This window comes from Canis lupus, chromosome 34 (assembly GCF_048164855.1).
Source record: "Canis lupus baileyi chromosome 34, mCanLup2.hap1, whole genome shotgun sequence".
Lineage (NCBI taxonomy): Eukaryota > Metazoa > Chordata > Mammalia > Carnivora > Canidae > Canis > Canis lupus.
In genome coordinates, this window is record NC_132871.1 from 14,100,787 (window position 1) to 14,127,975 (window position 27,189).

General features: G+C 43.6%; 1 protein-coding gene and 1 long non-coding RNA gene across 2 annotated transcripts in view; both read left to right on the plus strand.

Annotated features, from left to right (window-relative positions):
- Positions 1–27,189, plus strand: part of LOC140624499 (uncharacterized) — a 52,397-nt gene that overhangs the window by 18,488 nt on the left and 6,720 nt on the right. Inside the window, exons 2-3 of the long non-coding RNA XR_012023965.1 lie at positions 19,228–19,276; positions 23,644–23,800. This is a non-coding gene — a long non-coding RNA (uncharacterized lncRNA). The remainder of the gene's footprint in view (positions 1–19,227; positions 19,277–23,643; positions 23,801–27,189) is intronic.
- On the plus strand, positions 7,593–11,072 carry LOC140624160 (protein MIS12 homolog). The gene has a single exon (XM_072810897.1). The coding sequence runs from the start codon at positions 7,780–7,782 to the stop codon at positions 8,164–8,166; it is 387 nt and encodes a 128-aa protein (XP_072666998.1). The 5' UTR covers positions 7,593–7,779; the 3' UTR covers positions 8,167–11,072.

The window sequence follows — 27,189 nt, forward strand, 5'->3', positions numbered from 1 at the left end:
GGGACACCTGTACTTGGGAAAGAACAGTCGCTCCCCATAGTGAGCATTCACCCCTCACAGGGCTATAATTAGTGGATAACACCTTTCAGGCTGACTGCTGGCTCTCGTGGTCTCAGACAAGCGATTAGCTTCCATTGAGTCCTTTCTGGCTGCAACAGGACACACAGGGGTAAGGTGCAGGGAGCATGTATTTAGCACGAGTGCTCGACCAGGCCCATGCATTGTGGTCTGTGATACCAAGGAGTCCTGTTTAGCCAGAGCAGAAAAAAACGTAAAGTCTAGGTGATTGTCAGAGCAAGCCAAAGGCTAAGCAATTTGTGCGATTACCACTTGCTTTCCCTCTCAATGAGATACAAACAACTCTGACCTCTAATCTAAATTTCACCACAATTTTCTCTGTGCTCCTGAGTGCCATCGCTGCCTCAATTTCTTGTTCTGCAGAGGAGGGTGAGCAGTGCCTCTCTCCAAAGGAGGATCGATTGGTTTGTGCCAGAGATGGGTGTTGAAAATATAGATCAATGGTCACAAAATGTATTTACAACAATTGCAAAATGCTGCCCCGTTGCCTCTGTTAGTCTGGAATTTTTTTAAAAAAAAATCAATTGCTACTTGAAATAAGCGAGGGTGATGTTTCTCAAACTAAGATTCAGAGTTCTGAAAGAATTCTTTTTTAAGATTTATATATTTTTTTAAATTTTTAAAAGATTTTATTTATTTATTTATTTATTTATTTATTTATTTATTTATTTATTCATGAGAGACACAGAGAGAGAGGCAGAGACACAGGCAGAGGGAGAAGCAGGCTCCATGCAGGGAGCCCGATGCAGGACTCGATCCCGGGTCTCCAGGATCACACCCTGGGCCGAAGGTGGGCACTAAACCTCTGAGCCACCCAGGAATCCCCTATGTATTTATTTTAGAGAGAGAGAGTGCCAGCGGGAGGAGAGGCAAAGGGAGAGGGACAGCTTTTCTAGCAGATGCCCTGCTGAGTGTGGAGCCCAGTATGCGAGCTCGATCTCATGACCCTGAGACCACGACCTGAGCTGAAATCAAGAGTTGGACACTTAACTGACTGAGTCACCCAGGCGCCCTGAAAGAATTTTTTAATTTGGCGTTTTCTTTTAGATTATGATCTAAGAAAAGTAATACAAGAGCATTCTGAACCATTGGGATGACCACCTGTGACCAAACGCTATATTGAGTTCAACACCTGCATTTGTGCTTCCAGACTTGGTGCCGAACTTCGGTGTTGTATACATCACTGCACGAATTGTGTACAAGGAAATGTACTGAATTCATTGGACAACCAATATGATGGATCAATGGATAAAATTTCAGAAACTGTAAAAATTAAAAATACCAGCAGTGACCATAAGGAAGCCTCAAATAATGGTCCTTCATTTTCAAGATCAAAAGAGTCAACTGGTGAAATGTAAAACAACTAAACACATCTATGATTAAACCCAACATTAGCAATTTAGTTTCCATAAAATACCATCTATTGCTCATTTGGATTTTACTGGTTTTATAAGTATGGATACTTAATTGATAAATGCATTTTGGTATCATGCTTAATTAACAGTTCATAAACCTAAAAAAGTATATACCTAGTTTTGTGTGTGCTTACAGTTCAGTAATCTTACATTAAAAAAATAATTTGAGACTCACTTGGGCTAATATGAATTTTTTTTCCATGAAAGTCTATAATTTAATTTGAAAAATGCCTAAGGCATTAACTGCAATTTGGTTTGTTAAATTAAAAAGTATCATTCTAATGTCAACTCTTAGAAAGGAGTTTTGTCAATAACTCTCAGGCAGAGATTTAAAGCTGGTGGATCTTCCTAACATTAATCAAAGTTTTCTTTCCAGTGCACATGTATTCATATAGTCACTTATACACTCATCAAACGTTGAATACCTCTAGGCACTGTGCAGGCATGAGAATGAAGAATATGATAGTATTTTTACCCTCAGGGTCCACAGCATGGTTGATAAACTGAAAAAAAAAAATGCCCAGTAGAAATCTACTTGCCTGGGAGGTGAGAAGCCCCTTTGGGGAGGAAAACCCCAACTATGTATGTTTACTCTTGAGCATGTCTACTCAATTGGTAGAGTGACCAAATATGTTATTTATTCCTGTCCTAGGTATCTATACCTGTGATAATACCATTCTGCTTTGCTCGAAATAACTTTGTGATACATTTTTAAGCCTGGGCAAGTCCTACATCATTATTCTACTTTTTCAGGATTTTCCTAGATACTCTTACATGGATTTCTTTGTTAGATGAATATTAGAACATTTTTGTGAAGTTCTCCCTAAAATCCCATTGGCATTCTCATTACAAATTTGTTTAAAAATGAAGCTTAATTGGAGGAGGTTGACTTATTAAAGGGTATTATGTCTACACTGGTAGAAAATAGAACATGTTTCTTCACGGATTCGAATCCTCTCTTACACGTCTCCAAAGGAAACTGGTTATTTCTACAGATAGGTCTAGTGCATTTCTCTCCCTACATAGTTTATGTTTTGTGTGTGTCAGTGTCTTACTGTGAAAGATATCTGTATTTTTATTATATTTCCATTTATTGCTTGCACAAAGGAACAGTCTTGATCTACATAATTATTTTATAACTAATCCCCCTAAATGCTTATTCATTCCGATAACTGAGTACTCTCAAGTCTTTTTACCTGAATTCCCCCAATGGCAGATGCCATTTTAACTAATGTTATTAACTCAACATTTCTTTCAGTCTCGTATTTTGCCCATATTTGCATCTGATTCCTCACTACAGTGCTTGTTGTGATAGAGATAAGTTTGGTGATACAATTTTATTAATACAGTTGACTCTCGAGGATGATGTGTCCTACATGGTTCCCAGGCTATTTGCGCCAATGCGACAAATATAATTTGTTTTTCTGTTTCTTCCCTTGGTTTAGACAGTCTTCTAATAGACAGCCTTTCAATTTTTAAAAAAAGGATGATTTTACCTCCTTTTAAATATATATCTCTCATAAAATAGTTTGTCATAAAACAGCAGTGTAACAGGTTCTCAACCTTCACACTACACGCTAGTCAGATGCCTTACATTAACTTCGAATTTAGTGATAACATTGGATAATAACACACTGTTTCATATTTCCAAACAGTGACAGGTCAGAAGCAAAAATCTGGTTGCTAATCTGCTGTGTGCTTGTGCCATGTTAAACTCTGGTTTTCGAGCAGAATTTTGGCATTTTTCTTCTGCTTGCTCACTGCTCTGGCCCAAGGAAATGAGTTGGATGAGTGCCCTCCTTTTTTATTCAGAGATGCCATAGATTAATTTTAAAGACTTCCTTTCATCTACATAACAGAATGGGTTCAGATAGCCTTTTAAGTTATTATCTGCAGTTTGGAACTTTGTGCTGGAAAGTCATAGCAGTCATACAAAAAGGGGTCTGTTAGAAACACTGAACAATGAGAGTTTGACATTTTTCTCCTCCTGCCTCCAGAAAAAAACCAAAGCAACTATTTTATTGCATTTATGTGTTTCATAAAAGAATGTGGGGTTATATTTATACGCCAGCAAGCTTCATGGAAATGACAAAACTGTGCAGCGTGTTTCAGGGGATATTCTCATTAATACCGCATTCCCACTGGGTTGGTTGTGGGAATATGGTCACAAATGATTCCATGTGTCCCGAGAGGCCCTCAAACTGTGTTCTTGTTTAAGTATAAGAAAAATAAGGAGTCATGCTCAATCTGGGATGAAGCTCAGCCTTATTTCGTAGGGGGAGGGCGGCCAGGGAGGGGAGAGGGTAGGAAACAGTGCAGAACACATTTAGAATTTTGGCTGAAATGAGGCTATGTATACAAATATTTTCAACAGAAAGTAAACACAAACGATGTCTTTTTGCCCTTCCATGTAAGTGCTTCTTGGTCGGTCACGTTCGTTCTCTTTTTTCTGTTTACCCTCTTGATTTCATTGATTTTCTGTGAGCCTGCATGTGTGCACATTCTTTGAATATAAATTGCTTTAATTAAAAACCACCTGAGCCAGGAAATTCAGTTCTCAGCTTATCAGGATGAAGATTTAGCAGAAGGTTTTCACGTCCTGGTTGCCCTTCCAGAGGAGCCGTGATTTTCCAGGACAATCTCTTCTTTGAACCCAACATGAAAACATCAGGGTTCTTTTGGGAACAAAGAAATATACATAGGAAATAAAGACATTGTTTTATCAAATCCTCATCTTCTACTCTGACGTAAGCTGGCTAGGAAAGAGAGTGCCTCCTTCCAAGAGGAAAGTGGATCAAGTCTGTTTTCTTCATACCTTATCCTGCTAAACTCGATTGGTTTGACCACTCTGTAGTGTATACAAATATCAGACCATTGTGTTGTACATTTGAAACGAATATAATGTTATCTACCAAATTTACCTCAGTTAAAAACAAAAAAGTAGAATCGAGCTACTGATCCCCCTTCCCTGGAATTTTGTCTCCACCTCCCATCACTGACCCAGCACCACCCCTGGGCATCCACCACCATTCAGCTAGTATGAACCACGGGCTGCGTAACGGGCCGGATCTGCACTCCTTTATCTGGACTGCTTCGGGCCCATTATTCATCATATTTATTTCAGCTGATTCTGCCTCATTCTGGGATGGGGAGGAGCTTTTGCCGTCCGAATCTGGGCTACTCAGAACAGTTACAGAAGAGCAATAATCCCATTCTATAGCTTGTCTTCCCAAGTGTGACTGCTGGTTGCTTCAGGCCCAAAAGGAGGCATTGGGGCGACTAGCCCAGGATACATGTGTCTATACAGTGTCCTCTGACACACATGCTGGGTTTGTGGTGGCCCTCCAGCTTGCCACTGTATGGAGCCAACAGACTAACTCCTTCTCATCCCTTTCAGAGCTCACTCGTTACCCCCCTAAATAATCCCTTTCCCCCCACAGACTCAATTGCAGGTTTGCAGTGATGAGGTCCTTGCTGCATCCTGTTGCTTCTGGGAGTCTTTCCAGTACCCTCCTTCAGGCATCTCCCTCGTTTCCTCTCCCTTCTAGATTCTCTCTCTCTCTTTTTTTTTTTTTTAAGATTTTATTTATTTATTCATGAAGGAGACAGGCAGAGGGAGAAGCAGGCTCCCTGAGGAAAGCCCGATGTGGGACTCAATCCCAGGACTCCAGGATTACACCTTGGGCCAAAGGCAGGCGCCCAACTGCTGAGCCACCCAGGTGTCCCTCCCTTCTAGATTCTCTACTTGGAATCCAGCTCTTGCTCTCCATGTGGACTTGATGCCAGCCTTACCCCTACACTCATTTTTGGACACAGACTCCAGCCCCCTATACCTCCATCACCGGTCTGAGGTCTTAAGACCCCAGCTCAGTCCAAGAGACTTGGGCCCCTTCTGCAAGGCATACCTCAGGACATAAGTCATTATGGCTGTGTGGTACACAGACTGCCCAGATTGTATTCATTGTCTCTCAGAGTTCTCATTCTCATTCTAATATCAAGAGTAAGAGAAGTCTAGCCATGCTACTTAACAGTCTGGTACCGGGGGACATTTAAGGAATATCCAAACCAAGTATTGACAAAGTCACATGGTTTAGTTCATATTAAAGTAGTAAGCACTTCAGCAGATATAAACAAAAGGGTACATAATAATCTGCCACTTGGAAACCTAATTTAAGAGATCTATGTTTAAAATATTTTTTTACGCTTACTTAGCACCTACTTCCTATACCACTGGACAAGGTGACAGATAACAGGAATTAATAAAGACATTGTCAGTTACCACAGGAACTGTGCAATGCAATAGGGGAAATAAGACACACAAAGAGCAATGGTGCTCTAATAGATGTGTGCACTGAGCACGCTGATTGGAAGGGATGGGTCATTCTCCAAACCTTTGTCAAAGGCCTGCTGTGTTCCTGAAACTAGGAATAGAGTTAAAACATAGTTCCTGTTTTCAAGAAGCTCACTATCTATGGCAGAGAGCAAAGTAAACAGATGAACACTAAACGATGTGACACAGGGCACACTAGGGAGATAACATGAGATACAATGGAACTCAGAGATGGGGTGCTAAACATAGGTACTCAAGGTAGATACCTGAACACCCAGAACTGACTCCAGAAGTGAACAATTGGCTTTACAAATGGCTAAACCAGTTGATTATGAAAGATCCCTGTCCCTAGCCCAGGCTGGATGGCCAGAAAGTTTCCTGGAGGAAGTAATGCCTGATTAGACACTCAAAGAACAAGTAGAAATTGACCAGGCCAGAGCACTTCAGACAGAGCTAACAGCACATGCAAATGCTTGGTGGGGTGAGCACAGTGCGCATCCAGAAGAATCGGTGTGCCTTCACCAAAACCCCCTGATAAGCACCCAGACTATGTGCACCCACCCAGTGGGGCTTATCAGAGTAAGCCCTATGAAGTGAGGCAGCCTGCTTATAGGAACCATCTAGAAGCCATCAGAGGTGACATTTGACAATAGTCAAGATCGGAAACAACAGTACACACACACACGTGCACGCTATTAATAACCATAAGCCCAAAATACACCCTGATGTTGAAGTCCAACCCTTGAGCCAAGAACAAAAAGGGAGAAACTGGTAAATAAAGCAAAGCAGACCACAGGTGGAGGGTGGAAACAAGAAAACCTCAAGAAAAGCCTACAAAAAATTGCCCAAAGGGGGAAAAAAGAGGTTAAGATCAACCCAAAAACTGCTCCAATAATAACCTAATTTGAGACTTAAAGAGAAGTTGGCAAGACTGAATGCAGAAATGAAAATTAAATGGAAAATGAATAAATCCAATGTTACAAGTATAGTGAGCATCTGTTGTTTCTGCCTGCTTGGAATCACCCTCATCTGTGTCTCATGGAGCCTCCCCTTCCCGTGAGGGCACAGGGCCACGTGGCTCGAGGGAAGCAGACCCTCCCGGCCCCTTCTCCACCACACGTGTGGGAACGTGACCCAGGCCTGTCTGTGGCCCATTCGCTGTGCCCCCAGTGACGGGTTCACAAGTATGCAAGTGACCAAAGCCTGACCAGACAGTCTCTGCCAGGACTTTTCTGGTGGAGTTTAATGAAGAACCTCTTCTTCGCTGGGAGCAGAAAGCAGGTTGCAGGTGAGCCTCAGGATGCTGGAAACCATCTCCACCAGCAGTGAGAGATGGGGTCCTGACGGCATCATTTCAGCCTCTGGAGCTGATGTCCATCCCTGGGTTTCTCTGTTATTTGAGCTCGTTCTCTTTTTTTGCTTGAGCTAATTTGAGTGGAGTCTGTTGCTTACAAGCCAAAAGGTCCTGATTAATTCACGAAGGCTCTTAGTCACTAACATCATGTTTGCAAGTGACAGGCATTCCGAGACTCCCCTAAACAGCGAGACCTGATGTACCTCAAGCTCTCACAAATGGAAGCATCGGAAACAAGAGTTAGCTAGGGTTCACAGCAAGCCCTTGGTTCTGATTTATTAAAGAATTTCTGGCTCTCCGCAGCTGCAGGCGCTGGTTTAAAGGCGGTGGCGGGAAGCCGGTGCGCCCGCTCGGATTTTTCATAGTCAGAATAAACCAAACAGGGATCCCTGGGTGGCACAGCGGTTAGCGCCTGCCTTTGGCCCAGGGCGCGATCCTGGAGACCCGGGATCGAATCCCACATCGGGCTCCTGGTGCATGGAGCCTGCTTCTCCCTCTGCCTGTGTCTCTGCCTCTCTCTCTCTCTCTCTCTCTCTGTGTGTGACTATCATAAATAAATAAAAATTAAAAAAAAAAGAATTAACCGAACAAAATAAGCCAAGATGTCTGTGGACCCGATGACCTACGAGGCCCAGTTCTTCGGCTTCACACCGCAAACCTGCATGCTGAGAATCTACATTGCATCTCAAGACTACCTGTTTGAAGGGATGCAGGCCGTCGAACAGGTCATTCTGAAAAAGCTAGGTGACCTCCCAGGCTGTGAGATCAGCCCCGTCCAGGTTCGTAAATGCGCAGAGAAGTTCCTCGGCTTCATGAAGGGACGTTTCCATAACCTTTTTGGCAAAATGGAGCAGCTGTTTTTGCAGTTGATTCTGTGCATTCCCCCAAACATTTTGCTTCCGGAAGACAAACCCCAGGAGCTGCATCCTTGTAGTGAGGAAGAGTTCCGGCTCCTCCAGGAGGAAATTGAACAGTTACAGGAGAAGTAGAAGACCAAATTAGGCGCTAAGCAGGCCCTTCTCGCAGAATTAGAGGAACAAAAAATTAGGCAGGCCCAACTTAAGCAGACACTGGTTTTGTTTGATGAACTCGAAAATGCTGGCCGAGATCATGGGACTAGTGATTTCAGACTATTAGGGACACTGTGGAATGGGAAGGCAAGAGAATGAAAATACTGTAATTTCTAAGCAGTGACAGGAACCCGTCAGAAAGTAGAATAGGAAGGGATTGATGTGAATGATATTCTGGTGAACTGAATGTCTTACGGGATTTCATTTATTGGCTCTTTCTTGTACTCCGCACTTCCCTCTGTCTGGCCCCACTCTGCTAGGGCATCTACACTACCCTGAACTGATCCTTGGAGCCCGTGTTCCCTAGAGACCTCTCACAGGTGGGAAGGGGTTCCTGGTCCAGCAGCATGTCACCGGGCACCAGGACTGCAGAGAGATCTGTAAAAGCAGTTCCTTGATCAGGGGCTCCTTGTAACCTTGATCCTTCTGACTTATTCTTTGGATGCGATCAAATGAGAAAAAGGTTAAGTGGGCGGCTTTGTTAGGAACCAGCCACTGCATGGCTGGATGGGCGCCGGCACCCGTGGCCTGCTCTCGTCCACGAATTGCCTTACACAGCAAGTTAGCCGATGGGAAGAAGCAAATAGAGAAACACCACCCGTGTGATCCTTAGTAAAGAGGAGAGAAGTTGTTTTCATTCCTAAAATAAATGCTTTCTGTGATCATGAAAAAAAAAAAAAAAAAGAATTTCTGGTACAAAAAGTTCATGCCAACAAAAAGCATTTTGAGTAAGTCAGAAACCCTACCTAATTTGTACCTTCACTCCCTAAACACTTACTGAGCAAGTTGGGGGGCCAGGCACGGTGCACAGTGTGAAATGTGAAATGTAAGACGACATCCTTGCATAGAGAAACTTACAGTCTGGAAAGCTGGATGTGTGAACACAAGCAGAGTAAGAGCTATAGTCTGGGACAAAGTGCTGAGGGAGCCCAAAGGGGAATACAAACATCTTCCTTCCATCAGAAGGAAAATCAACCCTTCCACTTTGGGCAGAAGAGATCACCACTCGCTGACCTACCACATTCACTTTAAATGTACTCATCATGGTGGAGAAGAATCCCTCAAGCTTGGAGAAATTTCCATGCTCAGGTGGAAGAAAGGACACCTAGACTGGTTTATTGCCTGTAGCCAGTGCCGGGCACAGTTGCTTTATCTACGTTAAGTCCAAACAGATGGTTTGCAGTGACACAGACATGCCAGGGCTTTGACGTGTCCTGAGAGCATCTAAACAACAATTCAACAGCTAACTAATGTTATGGTACGGTCACTCAAATACGATTGCCCTGGTCAAAATGTAAGGGGTTGCCAAAGAAGTCAGTAATCAAGATGATTAAGATTTTAATGCAAAAAAATAAAAATAAATGAAATACCAAAATTTTAAATAAAGATGGGATCAGACCCTGTGCAGATGTGGCTTGTCCTCACTTGCCTTACTCCAGTTCCCATCTTGCCCTGGAGATGGTGGCTCTCTGCACCCCGTAAGGTTTGTCAGTCTGTCTCTGTCTTCCTGCCCTAAGTAGCAAAACAATCCTTAAAGTGGGCATGGCTCATGTGCCCCCACGTGGGGCCACCAAAATAATGTGAAGCCAGAAACTGCCTAGAAACCATGCCTCCCTAGGGAGGCAGGCAGGGAGGCCCACCCTGTACCCAATCTAGGCTTGGAAGGAGAAGGAAAACTAGCGTAGATCATGGACCTCTGTCTTCACTGCTTGAGAGAAGGGCAAGGGGACTGGCCTGACTCACCAGGGTTATTGAAAACATGAGAAATGTCGGACCCTCTCCAGGTCCCTGACCAGCCAGATGGCCTGAGGAGTTTTGAAGAGCACAGTGAATCATGAAAGCAGGCCATGTCCCCCGTTTCTCCCTCATCCAGCCCGTCATCCAGCCCCACCTTCTGGGAGACCCTGGGGCTCAGTAAGCCAGTTGTAGCACCATCCTCATCAAGCTCCGTGCAAAGCAAAGGGAACGGGGCAGACGTAAAAGGAAAAACTAATGGACTGCCAACTCAGGGTTAGGTGTCTGAAGAGACTGGGACCTAAGATCGAGCCAAGTTCTACCAAACCATCGATTTGTTCATCTCTAAGTTGAAGGTAATGTCTCTCACCCTGCCGTGTGAGGTGTTCCCAAAGAATGAAGACTACAAAACAAAATGGGTTTCAGATACAACAAATCACTCTCTGTATTTAACTAGAGAATTTTTCAAGTTGTTTTTTATTTGCTTTTGACAAAAGGGTAGGGGAGTTCTTGGCATGAACTGTGATTTGCGCTGGATGAGGAAGCATGCCACTTCGTTATCTACATTGCTATGATCAAAATAGCTAACATTTAGGTGCCATACACCCTACTATGTTTATATGTATTATTGCCTTTAAAGGGAGGGTATTTCTTTTAATAATGGAGCTCCAAGAAAGTTAAAGGGAATTTATGTATCTTCTGTTTATTAAAAGATTCATTTTTCATTCATTTACTCATTTGACAAATAATTATGGATGGATAAATAAGCATACAGGTTTTTCCCTTCTACATGCTTAAGGCCTCCAAGGATTACTCCATGTTATCTTAGGAGAGTTTGGAGTCTTATTTGTAAGAAAGAAACCAGTTTAACCAACGATTTTATTATACCAATACCAAAAGTTAACTTGGTCTCTGAACTCATAGTGTTTCCTCTACTGCTACCTTGAGACCACACAGTTTTGAAAATATTTTGACTCGGGCAGGCCTGGTGGCCCAGTGGTTTAGCACTGCCTTCAGCCCAGGGTGTGATCCTGAAGACCAGGGATCGAGTCCCGTGTGAGGCTCCCTGCATAGAGCCTGCTTCTCCCTCTGCCCCTCTCTGTCTCTAATAAGTAAAATAAAATCTAAAAAAATATATATATATATTTGACTCTTGGTGGTCTCATTTTTCGTGGAGAGTCACCCAAATGCCCTGATGTAGTTCATGCAAAGCAGTCATCCGAATGACATTTAGTTAACACCTACTATGTGCTAAGGAACTCTGTGTTGTTCGCTGTGAATATACAGGACAAAATGAGGCACAACTCCCACCCTTCAGGAGATCATTGTTAAATGAAGGAGAAGTACACAAAGAATGATCATACATCATGATTTGTGACAACAGACAAAGTGCTGCACGAGGTGCTGCAGGCACACCAAGGGAAAAAGCACAAAATCCACTTCATCATAACAAACACTGAAGGGTGCCTCAAGAGAAAGATCTACTACAACCAAGTAAGAAAAAGACCCAGGAAGAGTGGTATTTGGAAACCTTACCAGGAAGTGTGGATTATCACACTCTTGAGAGCTGGCCTGTTTTACCCCAGTATGCAAGTTTTTTGGAGTCAGATGGTGAAATCAATCACTGAGGCATCGGATTTCGGAGCCAGCTGGGAAGAACTGGCAAGATTCCACCTCAACGGAATGGCCTGGGAGGGGCAGCCCTCTGGGATAGGCATCTCATGCTATTTGCTTAAACCCTTTTGGGCCTGAGCTGTAGGCAGCAGCTGACTGTACTAGGACACCCCACACACATACACATACACCCCCAGGCATCTCCCAGGTGTCCTGGTCAACCCCACCCCCTGAAGTCATTGAGTCTGGGAGAAGGAGGAGAGAGAGAAACAGAGCACAAGGAAAATTCTCAAATGAGTTAGAAAAATGGATTCTCTATCTCGTGATGCCAGAGGATCCAAATGGACTGAGGCTGGGAGGGGGTTATAATCTCTTCCCAGTTGGCCTTTTATTTTGGTCACATTTCCACAAAATAAGAACTGACATCCATGTGGATTCAAGTCACTTGGAAATAGCCCCTTCTCCTCTTGCCAATAATTGTAATTCGTTTCCCATACATGCTATTCGAAGGCTATTGACTATTGACACGTTCTACAAGGAGTAATTTGCTGAACTGTGGAAGTGTGGTGAGCATAAGTAAATATCCAGCTGTGAGAAGTCTGAGGCCCAGACAAATGAACTGAAGTGTCACACAGGATGTTAGCAGTAGAATAAAGTGTTGAAGACCATAGCTGAGCTCTGGACTCCCAGCTGAGGGCTTTGGTCAGAAGGCGTCTTGTGTGTTAAGGCTCTCGCTCATATCATAATACTGAAGAAGAAAGAATGGGAGTGCTTACATTTGTGAAGGCTTTTTTTACATATTAACAAGCTTTTGTGTGCTTTTTTTTCTCTTGGCAAGGCTGGTGTCTCTTCCTAGCTATTAGCTCAGTCCCTTACTGCACTTCAGGTTCTTCGAATCTGGGTGAACAGCCCTAAAGCTCAGCCCAAGACATCTATTCACATTCCCCAGTCTCCACACATCTGCTGTGGAAGGGCTGCCTGGAAGCCTCCCAGGGCAAGTCCTCCTGAGGGAAGGGGAGAGAATACCACCCAAAGAGCTCTGGAGTTCCCGCCACCTCCAGCGTGCTTGTGTTCCTGGGCTCTGGCAGGGACCATCATTGGAATTTAGCAAGAAGCCTGCAGAATAATGACTATTGCTGTGAGGCTGACAGCTGGTAAGGACTCATTAGGGAGTGTCAGTTTTCCATAGGCAACTGCATTTCTGAGAAAAGGGCCTGACCCGGGCAGGGGAGGGGGGAAACCCCCACAAAACCAGCAGCTATTTCTATTTCAAGAGAACAAGTTGTTGAATCTGAAGTGACAAGAGAGTTCACAAACCCCTTAATCGCCCACTTCTGGCACGTGCCATCCACTCTTGAGACTAAGATGTGGGTCAAGACTATAAAAGAAGCCCTTGATGAACCTTCTCTCTCCCACCTCCAAGCACATGCTGAGAACATAGCAAACAGCCTCAGGAATTCTTCACAATCTTGGAGGAAGTTGGGGAGACTAGGTTTTGAGAGATGAGACCAACCACATATGGCACACACTTTATATATCCATATCATATATCCCTTAATCATATTTGGGAAATCACCAGTAAGTGCATGTATGGTGGCCAGTGCCTTGAAAGAAATGGGAGAGGCACCAGATACCATCCCTGCCCTGAAGGAGCATACAGTCTGGAATGAGAGCTAACCCCTTGGACAAAAAGGTCAAAACAAGACTGAGCTCTACACATAATTCAGAGATAGTAGTATCTTGTGGCCCGTATAGAGCTTAGGGACCAGCCAGGTCACTAAGAGAGCTGGATGTGGTCCTCAGCCTCCCTTTCTTCAGGCCCTCTCTAGAAACATCTTCTCAGGTGTCTGTCCCTGTCTTCTCACTCAACTAACTCATCTAGTTCGGTGGTTTCCAAGAACCCATTTTAGGACTCTCTCCGTTGCTGCTGGATTCAAATGAGCATAATTCAATTCAATTCAAAAGAGCATAACAGTTGACCTTCATCTTGGCAGCACATTCGAATCATGTAGGGAACTTTAGAGACTACCTGTGCCCAAGCCCTATCCCAGACTGATTGAATCAGAGTCCCCAGGAAAGGGGTTCAAGCATCGGATTCTAATGGGCAGCCAGGTCGAGAACCACCGACTGAAGCAAGAGAGGGTAATTTGCAGACTCATAGAGGAAAACCAGAGGAAAGGCCTGGTGCCGCTGCCCTTCAGGATGACCAGAACCGGGACAGTGAGCACTGTGAAGACCTTCTCTATTCCCCAGCTCATTCTCCCACATATCTGCTGCATCTTCTCAGACCAGTTCCTCTGTGAGATGGGAATCACTACTAGCAGCAGCTCTGACTCACACTCTAGCAGCTAAAGAAGACAGGGTTTCCTTCTCCCAGTTCCATTTTGAACCTCCCAAACCCCCAATTAAAAGAAAGCAAAAACGCTGATTGGCCACACAGGGGTCATGTGGCACCCCTAGACTTGTGTTGAGATATTATCCCTGGTTCACGTTCAAGTTCCTACCGCTGAGGAGGGGTGCTAGGAAACTAAAATAGAGCCTTGCTATTCAAAGGGAGGGCCATGGACGAGCAGTGTAAGCAATACCTAGGCACCGGTTAGAAATAAAAATTCTCAGACCTATCCCAGAGCTGCTGATGCAGAACCTGCCTTCCAGCGAGATCCCCAAGTGATCTGCATGCACACAAAAGCCGGAGAAGGACCGCTCTACGCTCTGCATCATTTCTCAGGTCAGCAAGAATATAGGTATCCTTTTCTCTTGGTTTCACATCAAAGCCTCAGGAATAGGATGCCACCACTCCCCCGTCTCTGCTTCTGACAGCAGCAGTACCAACCCCGGGTATTGCCCGGTGGGCAAGAAACCCAACTGAGTTTCTTGCGCTATTTCATTTTCCCCTTCTTAAAAGCTGGCTCTGCTGGCCTGTGGGATGGGGTCTGTAGTTTGCTGCAGAAGCCAATATGGAAGAGGAAGAGGTCCAGCAGCTGGTGCTTATCAGCCACACCCCATCATACACGCAGATGTGTCCATGCTGACCTTCCTGGCTGAGGATGTGTGGGAACTCTGAGCTTCCCATGGGAATGGATGAGAAGGTTGATGTAGGTGTGGTGGCACCCTGCCAGTTGTCCTGAGTACAGAGCCCCAGCACCTCTGCTAATCAGTAAGAGGGATTTGCCTCTAAAACCTGGAAGCACGTGGGAAGCACAAACATATCATCGAGGTGTCACTCTGTTTGCTCAGTGATGCTCTGTGTCCTCCCCGGGGGATATCATCTTCACCTTGGGTGTGCTCCCGAAGTTCCAAGCCCATCTTCTGTGTCCAGGCAGTCAATCCATTTTTTCTCTTACCTTTTCCTTTCCCGGTCCATCTCCTTTCCCAGTTGCCAGAGGCAAGGGTGAAAATCAGGGGGCACTCAATAAACATTAGTTGAAGAAATAAATAGATGAATACATAAATAAGTGAACGCATCTGCTTTGATGGATAAATAGCTTCCGTTCTGGGAAACTACCCAGAATAACCACATGAAAATCATCACTTCTGTTTTGTTTATATCTCTCCTGCATCTCCATCCTCCACACACGAGAAGTCCTCTATGAATTTGTGCTTGAGACCCTCAAGTTTTTACTGTTCCTCATTCGAGCTATAGGAGAAGCCTGCCTTTGGTCTCAGTGCCTTTTTAGCAGCCATGCCCATAGGGATGAGGATGATTCCCACCCCCCTCACCCCCATCATTTGAGTGTCTTCATCCCAAGAAAAGATACATTTCTACCGCCTCATTGCAGAGCAGGATTAGAACCCAGAGCTGGCCTCGGGACTCTGCTTCATCTCATACAGGAGTAACTGGCCTCCAGGAAGGGACTGGATCTGCCCAAGGCAACACAACCAGGACGGGTTTCCCGAGTTTGGATCCAGTTCTTACTCCTTTTACATCTAGGTGCAGCCTACTGATGGCCCTGCTATCAGCCCTCAGCTTTGGGGCAACCATGCTGTCACTATCCTGTGACTAGAAGACAGCCTATGAGAGGGCCCCTAAATGTGCCACGCAGTGGCGCCGCCTCCACTGGGGGCTGGTGGAAGATGGACCAACTAGGATTCCCAGGGCCAGTTCCACAACCAGCCCCAAGTTACAGACCTGATTTTCCAAAAGCCCATTTTTTTCTGTCTCCTTTAGCCAACCCAAGCAGCAGTAGAGAGGATTTTGCTCAGACTTTCCAAAATAACTTCCCTTTGGGCTACGACCAAGCATATGCAGCTTGGGGCCAAAGGAATATGGAGAAGTTTATGAGCCACTAAAAATAGACAGTTACAACAGAAACTCCCTCCTTCCTCTGCCATTTTCCTTGTTGGCTACCCAACCAGGAAGGCGGATTCCAACCGGGAAGGCTGGAGGGAGCAGCACATGCTCCAAGCTACGGTGTGATCAGATGGGAAATAAGGAAGAGTAGTGTCGTTGCAAGACTAGGTATGACCTAAATAGCACACCTGGACAGTAGAGGACCCATCGGCATATCCTCTGGCCCGAATTCTCCCTCCCACAGCTGGAGAAGGGCCGAGGCAGGGCTAGCAGCAGGACTAAGCCCCGGTAAGAGTGGCCAACCCACCAGAGGCCTCCGCTCATTTACAGGCTCTCGTCTCTTTGGGTAAAGGAAGCCAGGTTTAACCATGCAGTAGATTCAAGAATATTCCAAAAACAATTCTAACAGTGCAAACGGTTTCTTCAAAGTATGTTTGGGCTGGTTTTGTGGACTATCCTTTGCCTTCCGCCTAGACTAGGTCTGTGCCTGGCTGCTTGAAAGATTGTTTCACTTTATTCACTTTATAGAGTCTGGAAAATAAGCAAGTTAGGTCTTTAGGTCCTGATGTACCTGGTTTCCTGCCAGCTGCATACCAGGAATCCTTGAAATACACTCCCTGAGGTTAGGCACCGAGACTCAGAGGCTTGAGTTAGCCCAGTGTCCACGAGGCCTGTACGACACTCTCTATGGCACTGGGATGAACTTGTAGAACCCACCAAGAATGAGGATCAACCCAAGTGCTTAAGAGGAAGTAGTTGTGTATTTGATGGGTCCTAAGCAAATGACTTATGAACCTTAGGCTATATAGGTATGCCGTAAAACACCTGAAGTTACTGCAAGTAATAAACCAAGAATTACAGAGGTCTGCAGAAGAGAAGGCACACCTTTTCCACCCACTTTGTCCAGAAGGTGAATGGGTCTCTGATATAATTCTCCCAATACTGATTCTCCCCCTGCCAAAGGAATAATTTAAGGTTGAACATGTTCCAAGCATCACCTGTGTACTTCTTACACTTGAACTCTCTTTATGTAACTCTGCACCGAACAGTGACCCACTGTTGTAGGATGGCTCCATTCTTTCTATTTTTAAAGACTTTCAGGGGAGAACCAGAGCCCCCTCCCCCCCTTTACTGGCCTTTATAGTGTTTTAACAGCTCTTTACAGAAAATAAAGTCATCCTTATTCCTAACCTGAATCCCTCATGCTGCTGTGTAAATCCATTTCCTCTTGTTTGGGTCTTGGTAAAGATAGGAAACACCTGGCACCCTTCCTGTGTCTGTTGTACATTTTGTCTCAGGCTTCCCATTTTAGTCTTTTTCTGTCTTCTTATCCATCTCTTCTTAGTCCTCTCTAAATTCTTCATCTCCTATCCTTGGTAGGAATTCCAGAAGTGGTCACGACACCCGAATTTGGACACCAGTGTCCATAATTCATGTGATGTAAATAACAGATAAAATAATTATATATGTATATATGCATGTACATAATCTTTTTTTATTTTTTTTAACTCACTTCATCCATTTCTTCCATCCCCCACAATCAGCCACTAGCAATCAGCAATCTGTTTTCTATATCTATCTCCTTGGTTTGTTGTTGTTTGGTTCGATTCCACATGTAAGAGAGATCATATAATATTTGTCTTCCCCTGACTTATTTCACTTAGCAAAATGCCCTTGAGGTCCAACCATGTTGTCACAAATGGCAAGATTTTATTCTTTTTTATAGCTGATTAATATTCCATCATGTGTATATATACACTACATCTTCTTTATCCATGTGTCCATTGATGAACACTTAGGTTGTTTCCATATCTTAGTTATTGTGAATAATGCTGCAGTGAACACGGAGGTGAATAGATCTCTTTGAGTTAGCATTTTTGTTTTCTTTGGATAAATACCTAAAAGGGGGGTTGCTGGATAACATGGTAGTTCTATTTTTAATTTTTTGAAGAACCTCCATGCTATTTTTTCCAGTGGCTACACCAATTTATGCTTCTACCAACAGTGTACAAGGATTCCCTTTTCTTTACATTCTTGCCAACACTTGTTTTTTCTTGTCTTTTTGATAATAGTCATTGTGACAGGTGCGAGGCGAAATTTACTGTGGCTTTGATTTTTTATTTCCCCTGATTTTGACCATCTTTTCATGTCCCTGCTGGCCATCTGTAGGTCTCCTTTGGAAAAATGTCAACTCAGATCTTTTGTCCAGTTTTTTATCAGATTGTTTTTTTACTGATGAGCTGTATGAGTTCTTTACATATTTTGGATATTAGCTCCTTATCAAATATATGATTTGCAAATATTTTCTCACATTCAGTAAGTTGACTTTCATTCTACTGATGGTTTCTTTTGCTGTGCAGAAGCTTCTGAGCATGATACAATTCCAGTTGTTTATTTTTGCTGTTGGTGTCAGATTCGAAAAATCATCACCAAGATCAGCATCAAGGTGTTTACTGCCTGTTTTATTCTAGGAGATTTATGGTTTCAGGTCTTACATTAATATCTCTAATCTATTTTGAGTTAAGGTTTGTGTATGGTGTAAGATAGTGGTCAAATTTCTTTCTTCTACATCTGGCTGCTTGGTTTTCCTAACACCATGTATTGAAGAGACTGTCCTTACCCAATGTGTATTCTTGCCTCCTCCATCATGAATGAATTGACTATATATGTGTGGATTTATTTGGGCGTTCTCTAGTCTATATTATTGATCTATGTATCCGTTTTTATGCCAATATCACACTGTTCTGACTACTACTGATTTATCACATAGTTGGAAATCAGGAAGCTTGCTGCCTCCTTATTTGTTCTTTTTTCTCAAGATTGTTTTGGCTATTCAGGGTCTTTTGTGGTTCCATACAGATTTTAGGACTACCTTATTTCTGTGAAAAATGCCATTCGTATTTGAGAGGGATTGCATTGAATCTGTAGATTGCTTTGGGTGGTATGGCATTTTAACAATATTGATTCTTCCAGACTATGAACATGGAATATCTTTCCTTTTTTACATGTCCTCTTCAATTGCTTTAACCATGTCTTATAGTTTTCAGAGTACAAGTCTTTCACTGCCTTGGTTAAATTTATTCCTAGGTATTTTATTCTTTTTGATGTGATTGCAAATGGGATTGCTTTCTTAATTTCTCTGTTATATGTGTATACAAATGCTACAGATTTTTGCATATTAATTTTATATCCTGCTACTTTACTGAATTCATTTATTAGTTCTAACTAACTGTATATATATATAATCTTTAAAAAGGATTTTCATTTTCATTAGCTCATTTGAGCCTTGAAATAACATTCTGTGAGATGAGGGAACAACTATTATTATTTCTATTTTGCAGATGAGAAAACTTGGGGAGTTGAAGTAAATTACCCAGGATCACAAATCTAGTAAGTAGCTAAACAAGGAGCCAAACCCAAACCTTTTAATCCCCAATGCAAGGCCCTTTTCCTGACACCTTCTCATCTGTTGTGAGTAAATCCTACCTTGTAGAAGGACTGTGTGGACCAGGCCCCTGTCTGTGTAGACCAGGCCCCTTCCTCCATAGTTCCTCTGCATTCTTTTCATCCTTATGTCAGAGCACAGCAAACACTCCATTCCACTTGCTTTTTACTCCTGGAGGGCAAAGACCAGGTCCTACTCATCTTGGAATCCTGAATCCTCTTACCTTACACAATGGGTTGGCCCCTGTAAATACTCAACAGGCAGTAAGTAAAGTGAATGGTAATGAACATAGGGAGACATGGAGAAGGGTATTTATGTGATTAAGTTTGCTACTATGAGGTAAATAGGCTTAAGGGAACAAAAGATAAAATTACACAACTCCTTTAGAGCATTAAATGAAGCTTCCACCTTGACAATTTTTATGAAATAAGCTTTACTAGTCATGGTGTATTATCCAGCATTGTAACATTCTGATTATAAGTAGGTATTTTTGTGGTTATAAAATATTTAAAATGTATATAACACTAATGTTAAACATTAAATCAACTTTTGCATGTCACTTCAAGTCCAGGAAACCCCTTCCTCATGCTAATGGAGAGTCACATTCTCCATAGTAAAATGGAAAATGGCCCTTCCTTTTTAAAAACGTTTTCCCAGAACATCTCCACACAGTAAATGTCTAATCTATCACTAAGTACAGGGCAAATATTTATTGCTCACACTGATGGGTCACATTTTTATTCCTAACTTCCCATAAGATGCTACGTAGGATAAGCTAGCTTAACATTTATGAAGTATTGCCATCATTTTTTGTCCCATAAAAAAAAAAAAAAAAAAAAAAAAAAACCAGCATATTAGAAAGCCCAACCTCTGTTTAAAGAGTGACCTGGCTCTTAACTTCTTTATGGTTTGGAAGAACCTAAAGTTTTGATAGTTAAAACTGCATATTGGAGCTATGGTTCACATCTAAAAGCATAGTTTTAATCTAAGCACTTTATATATCTGGAAATTTTATGTCCTCAATAACATACTGTAAAAATGGTCTTATACCTTGCTTGCAGAAAACAAAAACCCACATTCAGTTTCATAGTCATGCATGGTTTGCAAATTAGGAGCCAGCAATGCATCAATAACAGTGTCTTCTCACAACTAATGAAAGCCTTAAAAACCATGTACTTATAATATTTAAATTTTCTTTCTATTTTTATTCACTGTGAAAACTTAAGAAAAATAGTAGTGCTTGATGTTATTGCTAAAGTACCATTATAGGATTAAAAGAAAAAAAGCAAAGGCTGAGTAATTGTTTATGTAATTATTTATGGCTTCTTATCTAAGATCAAATTTTTTTAGGTTCTCCAAAGGGAGAAGGGAAGTGGTTGTTTCCTGTACACAAAACTTGCTTTGTCACAATCAACAGTTTGGAGACCATAATAGGTGGTGTAGAACTTGATGGTTTCTCCACCAGAAAGGACATTCCCTAAAGACTTTCAGCTGAGCTCTTGGATTTTGATGAGCCCAAAGTTCCCTTGCTGGCAGCCATGGTAGTGCTCAACAGGAGGAAATTTCTGGCATTTTCAATTCTCACAACTTGGAGATCCCTTTTGGCTCAGAGAAGTCCAGTGTGATTTAAAAAAAAAAGGATAGAACATTTCCCACAAATGAAAAACTTGATTTTAAGCTAAAGTGTCATAGCCTGGACTACAATTTGGTACAAGAAATATCTTAGCAAGCTTCTCCCTTAGTAAGGGAGAACACAGTAATTCCTGAGGGTTAGCCAGACTGAAACTGTAGGTAACCAAAGACTGGCTTCCAAAAGATACTGCACTTGCTTGCTTGAGGGTGTTGAGTGTTTGGGGGAGGGGGGTGTCATTCTGTCACCCCATTGCAAGACTTTTGTCCAAAGACTTGACTAAGAAACCAAATGAGAGCCAGAAAGTGAGGCCATGGCCAGTGGAAGTTCAGCACTTGGTTTAGACACATCAGGCCTTAGGCTTGATGTTAGGAATCTGGAAAGTTGATTGGTTAGTGTAGACTGCAAAAAAAGCAAATGTAAGAGTGAGCTGACTGGATCCAATGACCAGTCTCTCAGGCTGGATCATGTGGCCTGCGAATGTGTTTGGGGTCAAAGTGCCAAAAGGATAGGGAGGAACAGATGGTACCCACATTAGGTTTGAAGGTCAAGAGTTTGAGAGACATCATCTAGACACAGCATAGGTTGAAAGATGTGAAACTGACAAAGTGGAATAGACAGGAACATAGGTTTGACCTCAGCTCACCTCGTCAGTCTCATCTGAAACCAAACACTCCAGCCATATTGAACACCTTACAACTTTCCTGAAGAAGTTAAACTTTCCTTGCCTTGCTTCTGGGACTTTCCACATACTGCTACCTCTGCCTAGAAGGTATACAATCTCCTCACCCCACCCTACGCACACATTCAGGGACTACTTTTTATGGAAAGCTTTCCCTGATCCATGCCCGGCCTCCAAGACGGGATTAAGTGTCCCTCCCCATGTATCTCCATGGCCCCCATGGAAATACTGCCTGAGTATTAGAATAGGGTTTCAACCTTATGTCTAATTAACAGAGCATTCTCTTCAAGAGAAATCTTACTCAGAACTCAATGCAAAAGGGCAGGTGCTCTGAGGATGTGGAAGGAAGAGAAAGAGGGAGATTGTATGCCACCCTGCCTGCTTGGCCCCATTCCTTACCCAAGGAGGTTGCCTTGAGAAATATGCAAGGAAAGGTGAAAGGGGTTCAGAAATGCTTTTAAAATCCCAGGCCTAATATATGTGATTGATTATACATAAAATACAGGCATTCTTCATTTAAAACTGCCCCATGAAATATTTATTTATATTAATGCTATTAATCACTAAAATAGTTCCAATCTGTATAGCATGACACCAACTAATCAGAAAATACACCAGTTATTAGTAACCAGTGTAGCTGTCCCCAGTGCATACTAGATGAATGTAAGAGCTGAATATCCACTGAGTATCCAAAATTCATCCACTAGAAATCTTCTATTAGTGTGTATTTTCTCTAGGCTATGAGTCACTAGCACTCAGCAATACTCTGTTCAGTTAACAACTGTATTTTTAACCCAATGTGGTCTTTCTCCCTGCCCATCATTTTACATTATGGTGAATACCCATCATGGCCAATATGGTGTGAAATTATGGAGTTGGGCCTCCCAAGAAGCAATGGAAGTGATGTGGAATGTAGGATTTCGAAATACACATTTCAGGGTACTCATGCTACCTGTAAACAAGTGGCTAAGGAAACAGTTACATATAAAGATCAGTAGGCAATTAGGGATCAGTACATATCACAGATATCACAGTAGCCTGGGAGGTTTAACCCACAGTTGCACAAATGAGAGTTGAAAAAAATGAAAGCATGTTCGCCACTGTACAAGGGCTGGGGACACCGCTAGAGTGACTCTGTACACTTCAGTCAGAGGTCCCATGTCCAGAAGGCATCTGCTGTATGCCACCCAGCCAGGTACCTGCCTGTGCTTACGTATGCACCCCTGGAAACACTTCAACTAATTGGTTGAAGTTAGTACAGAGGAGAACTGGGAATCTGTACAACAGGAGTGGGAATAAAATGTTTCAACTATAAATCTTTCATATGATGTGAATTTTATAGTTCATATATAAAATCTCTGGTCTTTTTGCCTTGTCCATTAAATTTTAAGTTCCTTGAGGGCAGAAACCATGTCCTATTCATCTCAGTATCCCCTGCACCAAATGCAGAACCTGTTACGTAGTAGGAAAGTAATCAATGGATAGATGGGTGAATGGATAGATGGATGGATGTGTAGATAATGGCAGACCAACAGTTTGAGCACCAAAGAGGCATGACAGCAGGGACCAAGGGCCTGGGCAAAGAGCTGAGGCAGGAGGATCTCCATAGCACCAACCACGTGAGGCTCGAAATCTAACCGTTGAGTGAGTTGGCAGCAGGTGCGGAAGGGTATCATGACAAGACTAACTCCTGCTCAGAGCTACAGGTGGGCACTTCTTAGGGTCCAGGGTCCTCCCAGAGGCTTGGACTAAATGAAACTGCATTGTGCCCAGATTGCCAGGAAAGTCAGTAGAGGGACATCTGAAGCCTGATGCTCAGAGCTTGTAAAGTACTTATCTGTCTCTTACTTAAGTGGCTTTCTCAGCCCCTAGAAAAAAATGAGCCTTATGAAAGGGCCTTAATTGGCCTGGACAGTGCCAATCGTTACATAAGTTACCATGGTAGCTAATGCACACAGTTCCTTCTCAATAAATAATGCCTCCTTATCTGCTTTCCAAAGAATGAATGAAAGAAGAGAAAGCAAAACTACATCTCCTGCAAAAGATGTCCATATCCTTCTGCTTTCACTTTTCTGGATTCCAGCTGCTGTCTGAGATGCTGTTCTGTGATTATTTGGATCTCAAAGAGCAAACAACACTTACTTCATAACAGATGTGGTAAGGCCGAGCAAAATGGTATTTTACTCTCTTTGGTGGCTGGAAGGTGGATGCCTGTTGAGGCACTGGAGCCAACTGGGAGAATTATGCAGAGCCCACTCATGAGGACATCTGCAGTAATTATGGAAGAAGAAATGGGAACACGAAAGGTTTTTTTGAAATGAATTCTCTCTTTAAAGTGGAAAGGATGATCTTACAATATTTTAGAATGGCAGTATGTGTGGATGCTTTTAAAACTTCTTTGGTGGAGACGATCTGGAATCAGAACCCAACTAGACTAAAGGGCATGGGGGTGGGAGCAGGGTATGAACTTCCTTCTTTGTTTCATGGTTCAGCTCCAGTCTTTCTCCTTCATAGAAACCAGACACAAGAAAAAAAAAAAAAAAAAAAAACTCTGAGGTCATCTTATGGATGCCCTGCAGGGTCAGCGCCAGTCTATTCTCCTTATGTCGGAGTGAAGTGCTTTATTCAGGCAATTTTGAAAGGATTTAAGTAATGCAGTTCCCACCGCTTCCTTTGGCTAATTTTAGTATTCACAGCCTTGAGCAAAGGTTTGGGGGTTTTTGTTGTTGCTGTTTTACAAAATGGCAGGCAGATAATGGCTGGCTCTTGCTTTCAGGCCAGCAACCTGCAGGCTCTGCCTTTGGTAGAAATGTCCTATATATAATAGGTACCTCATAGGGACCTCACTAAGAAAGAGCAGATGCCCAAGATGCCCTGACATCAGGGGTGCTCTCAGATTGCTGTGCAATTATAGAAAATTTCGTTTTCTTCCCTTTCACATTTGGTCTGAGCCTCCTGCTAGGAGACAGGACTAGGCAGGCAATCCACAAACTGGTGTGTGGCCCAGAGGATTGATTGTTGGTGACAAACTCAGACCAGTCACATTCTGTCTCTTGTAGACGCTTGAATATAAGGTATGAGAGCACTGATTGGCAGTGAGCAGTGAGAGTTCACAAGTGAACCAAAGTTAGAAGTAAACAGAAGTCATGAATATCCCTGAGCTGGGGGCTCGCAGAAATCCTTAACATAAAAAAAAGATAAGGGCACTGGGTGGTTCAGTCGGTTGGGCATTGGGCTCTTGATTTCACCTTAGGTCATGATGTCAGGGTCGTGAGATTGAGCCCTGTGTTGGGCTCAGTGCAGAGTCTGCTTGGGATTCTTCTCCTTTCTTTGCCCCTGCCCCTCCCCTGCTCGCTCTCTCTCTCTCTCTCTGTCTCTTGCTCAAATAGATAAATAAATAGAATTTTAAAAAATGATAATAATAAAAGGACAAGTTCTAAAAACTTGTTCATGAGTCTTCTTTTGGTCATTGGTCTCTACTGGTATGCACCCCTGGAAACATTTCAACTAATTGGTTGAAGTTAGTACAGAGGAGAACTGGGAATCTGTACAACAGGAGTGGGAATAGAATAACTGGCCATGTGTTTAGTCCGTGGCAAGACCAAAAGAGCCTCTCGCCCCCACAGGGCCCATGTTGGCCCTCAGAGATGGGCTCAGCGTCTGAATGGAAGCCTGCTGGGACAGGCAGGAGGAGTGGGTGTGGAGTCATCGGTGGGCCACTCCTTTCCCACCTTCCCCTCCAGCACAAGCTTGGGAAGCCACAGACTCCGGAGCCAGCATTACACAGTTCCAGGGTGAATGGGAGCCCTGGGGTTGTACAAGACAGCCCTGCCAGGTAGCTTTTCGAAGGCCCAGGGGCAGGAGAGCATGGTCCTCCTCTGAGCCTGTCCCTCCACACCCCATTACCTCCAACCTGTGCCATCTCGCTGGGCTTCCAAGAGCTGGCCCCAACCTGATCATTTTCAAATACCAAAGTCATCTTTCCTTGCCTCCTTTTTCACTCCCATGACAGCCCCTTTTGCTGTGACACAAGAGGGACCCAGAACAATGACCTGAGGCAGCCGTGACTATTAGCCACCGACCAATGGTAACTCTTGCCCTTTCTGAGTAAGGAGCATGGGATGCAGGATCCTCTCGCGAGGGACCAGGGCAGCCATGGGGGTATTCAGTTTGCTCTGTGACGAAAAGAAGCCGGGGCTGCTAAGGAGGGAAGACCAGGACCCACCGAGCAAGCACATCTATCACTAAAATCACTAAATTCCTTTACAGCCATTCATCACTGAAATAAAGTGTAAGGAGAGAACTAGGACAGCTTCAAAAGCAAAACTGCAACTTATTAGTGTGTTTGGTTAGAAGTAGTCACAAAGTAAGGCAAGGTGATGGGTTTATGGATTCTTTAAGCCCAAGTCTATTACTTGTACAGTACGTTCATGTATGAGAAAGTGGCTGGCGAAGATATATACGACTGGAGATATGTTTCAAACTTCTTTTCCAGTTGAGATTTTTATAAGCAATTCCAAAAATTTTCTGGAAATTGTGGCCAAGAAAAGTAGGTGGGGCAAAACGCAGCCCCCTTCTTTCCCACAGCACTGTTCTATTATCAGAATGCTGAATTCCTTAAATCTCCATGCACAGTTCTTGTTCCCAAAATGTAGTTATGAGTTCAAGATGCCTCATCGCTCAGACCCTACAGGCTGATGCTCTATCTTGGCTATGAATTACCCCCAGAGTCCTGGGTCCTGACAGGCAAAACCTCACAGGCCATCACACAAGCCAGCTAGGGTTGCCTGTCTAAAAGGCCGCTCACAGACAGGCAATCCCAAGGGGAATAGTTGGGATCGATGTAGGTACACTCAGGCCCACTTCCTCAAGAAATGGGTGTCCTGGGAGTTTGCATCTAACTGCCACACCCTGCTCTCACCCTCAAAGCCAGGGTGGGCCCAGCAAAAACTATGGAAGTGTCTGCAAGTTGCAGGAAGCTCCTCTGGCTCTGAAAGACAGGACTGTCTCTTAGGACAGCATGGTGTCCTAAGCGATTAAGCAACAGGACCCACTGATGGGGAGAAAAGGAATTCTTGCCTTCATGCAACATTTAAGAATACTTTCACCTGCTGGAACGGAGCAGCTGGTGACCACTGCATGCAGTTGCTTGAGGTGAGACCTCTCGCCAGAGCTGAGCTTGTTTGCAGGAGGCCTTTGCAAGGCCTGGCTTTCCGTCCCATGGCTCCATTCCCAAGCTTTCAGGCTCTCTGAAATTCTTTTGCAAAACAGTGCCTCAAATCCTCTGCCTGTGGGCCTATCAAGATTCTATATGAGGATTTAGAACAAGCTTGGCATTCACTACAATCACCCGGCCTTCTTTTTTCCTCTTCGATTGCTATGTTAATGAGCCCGTTGGACGTCGCGGTGACCTACCAGCTCCTACGCAGCAGGGGAGCCCCGCATCTGAACTCGATCTGTTGCCCTGAGAAAGGAAGAGAGGCCCTGGCCCGGTGGCCGGGATCAGGGACTTGAGGAAGCCTTTCCAAACTCCATCATTGTGCGGA

Coding starts and splice junctions, on each gene's coding strand:
- LOC140624160 (XM_072810897.1), top strand. CDS start 7,780: ATGTCTGTGGACCCGATGACCTACGAGGCCCAGTTCTTCGGCTTCACA.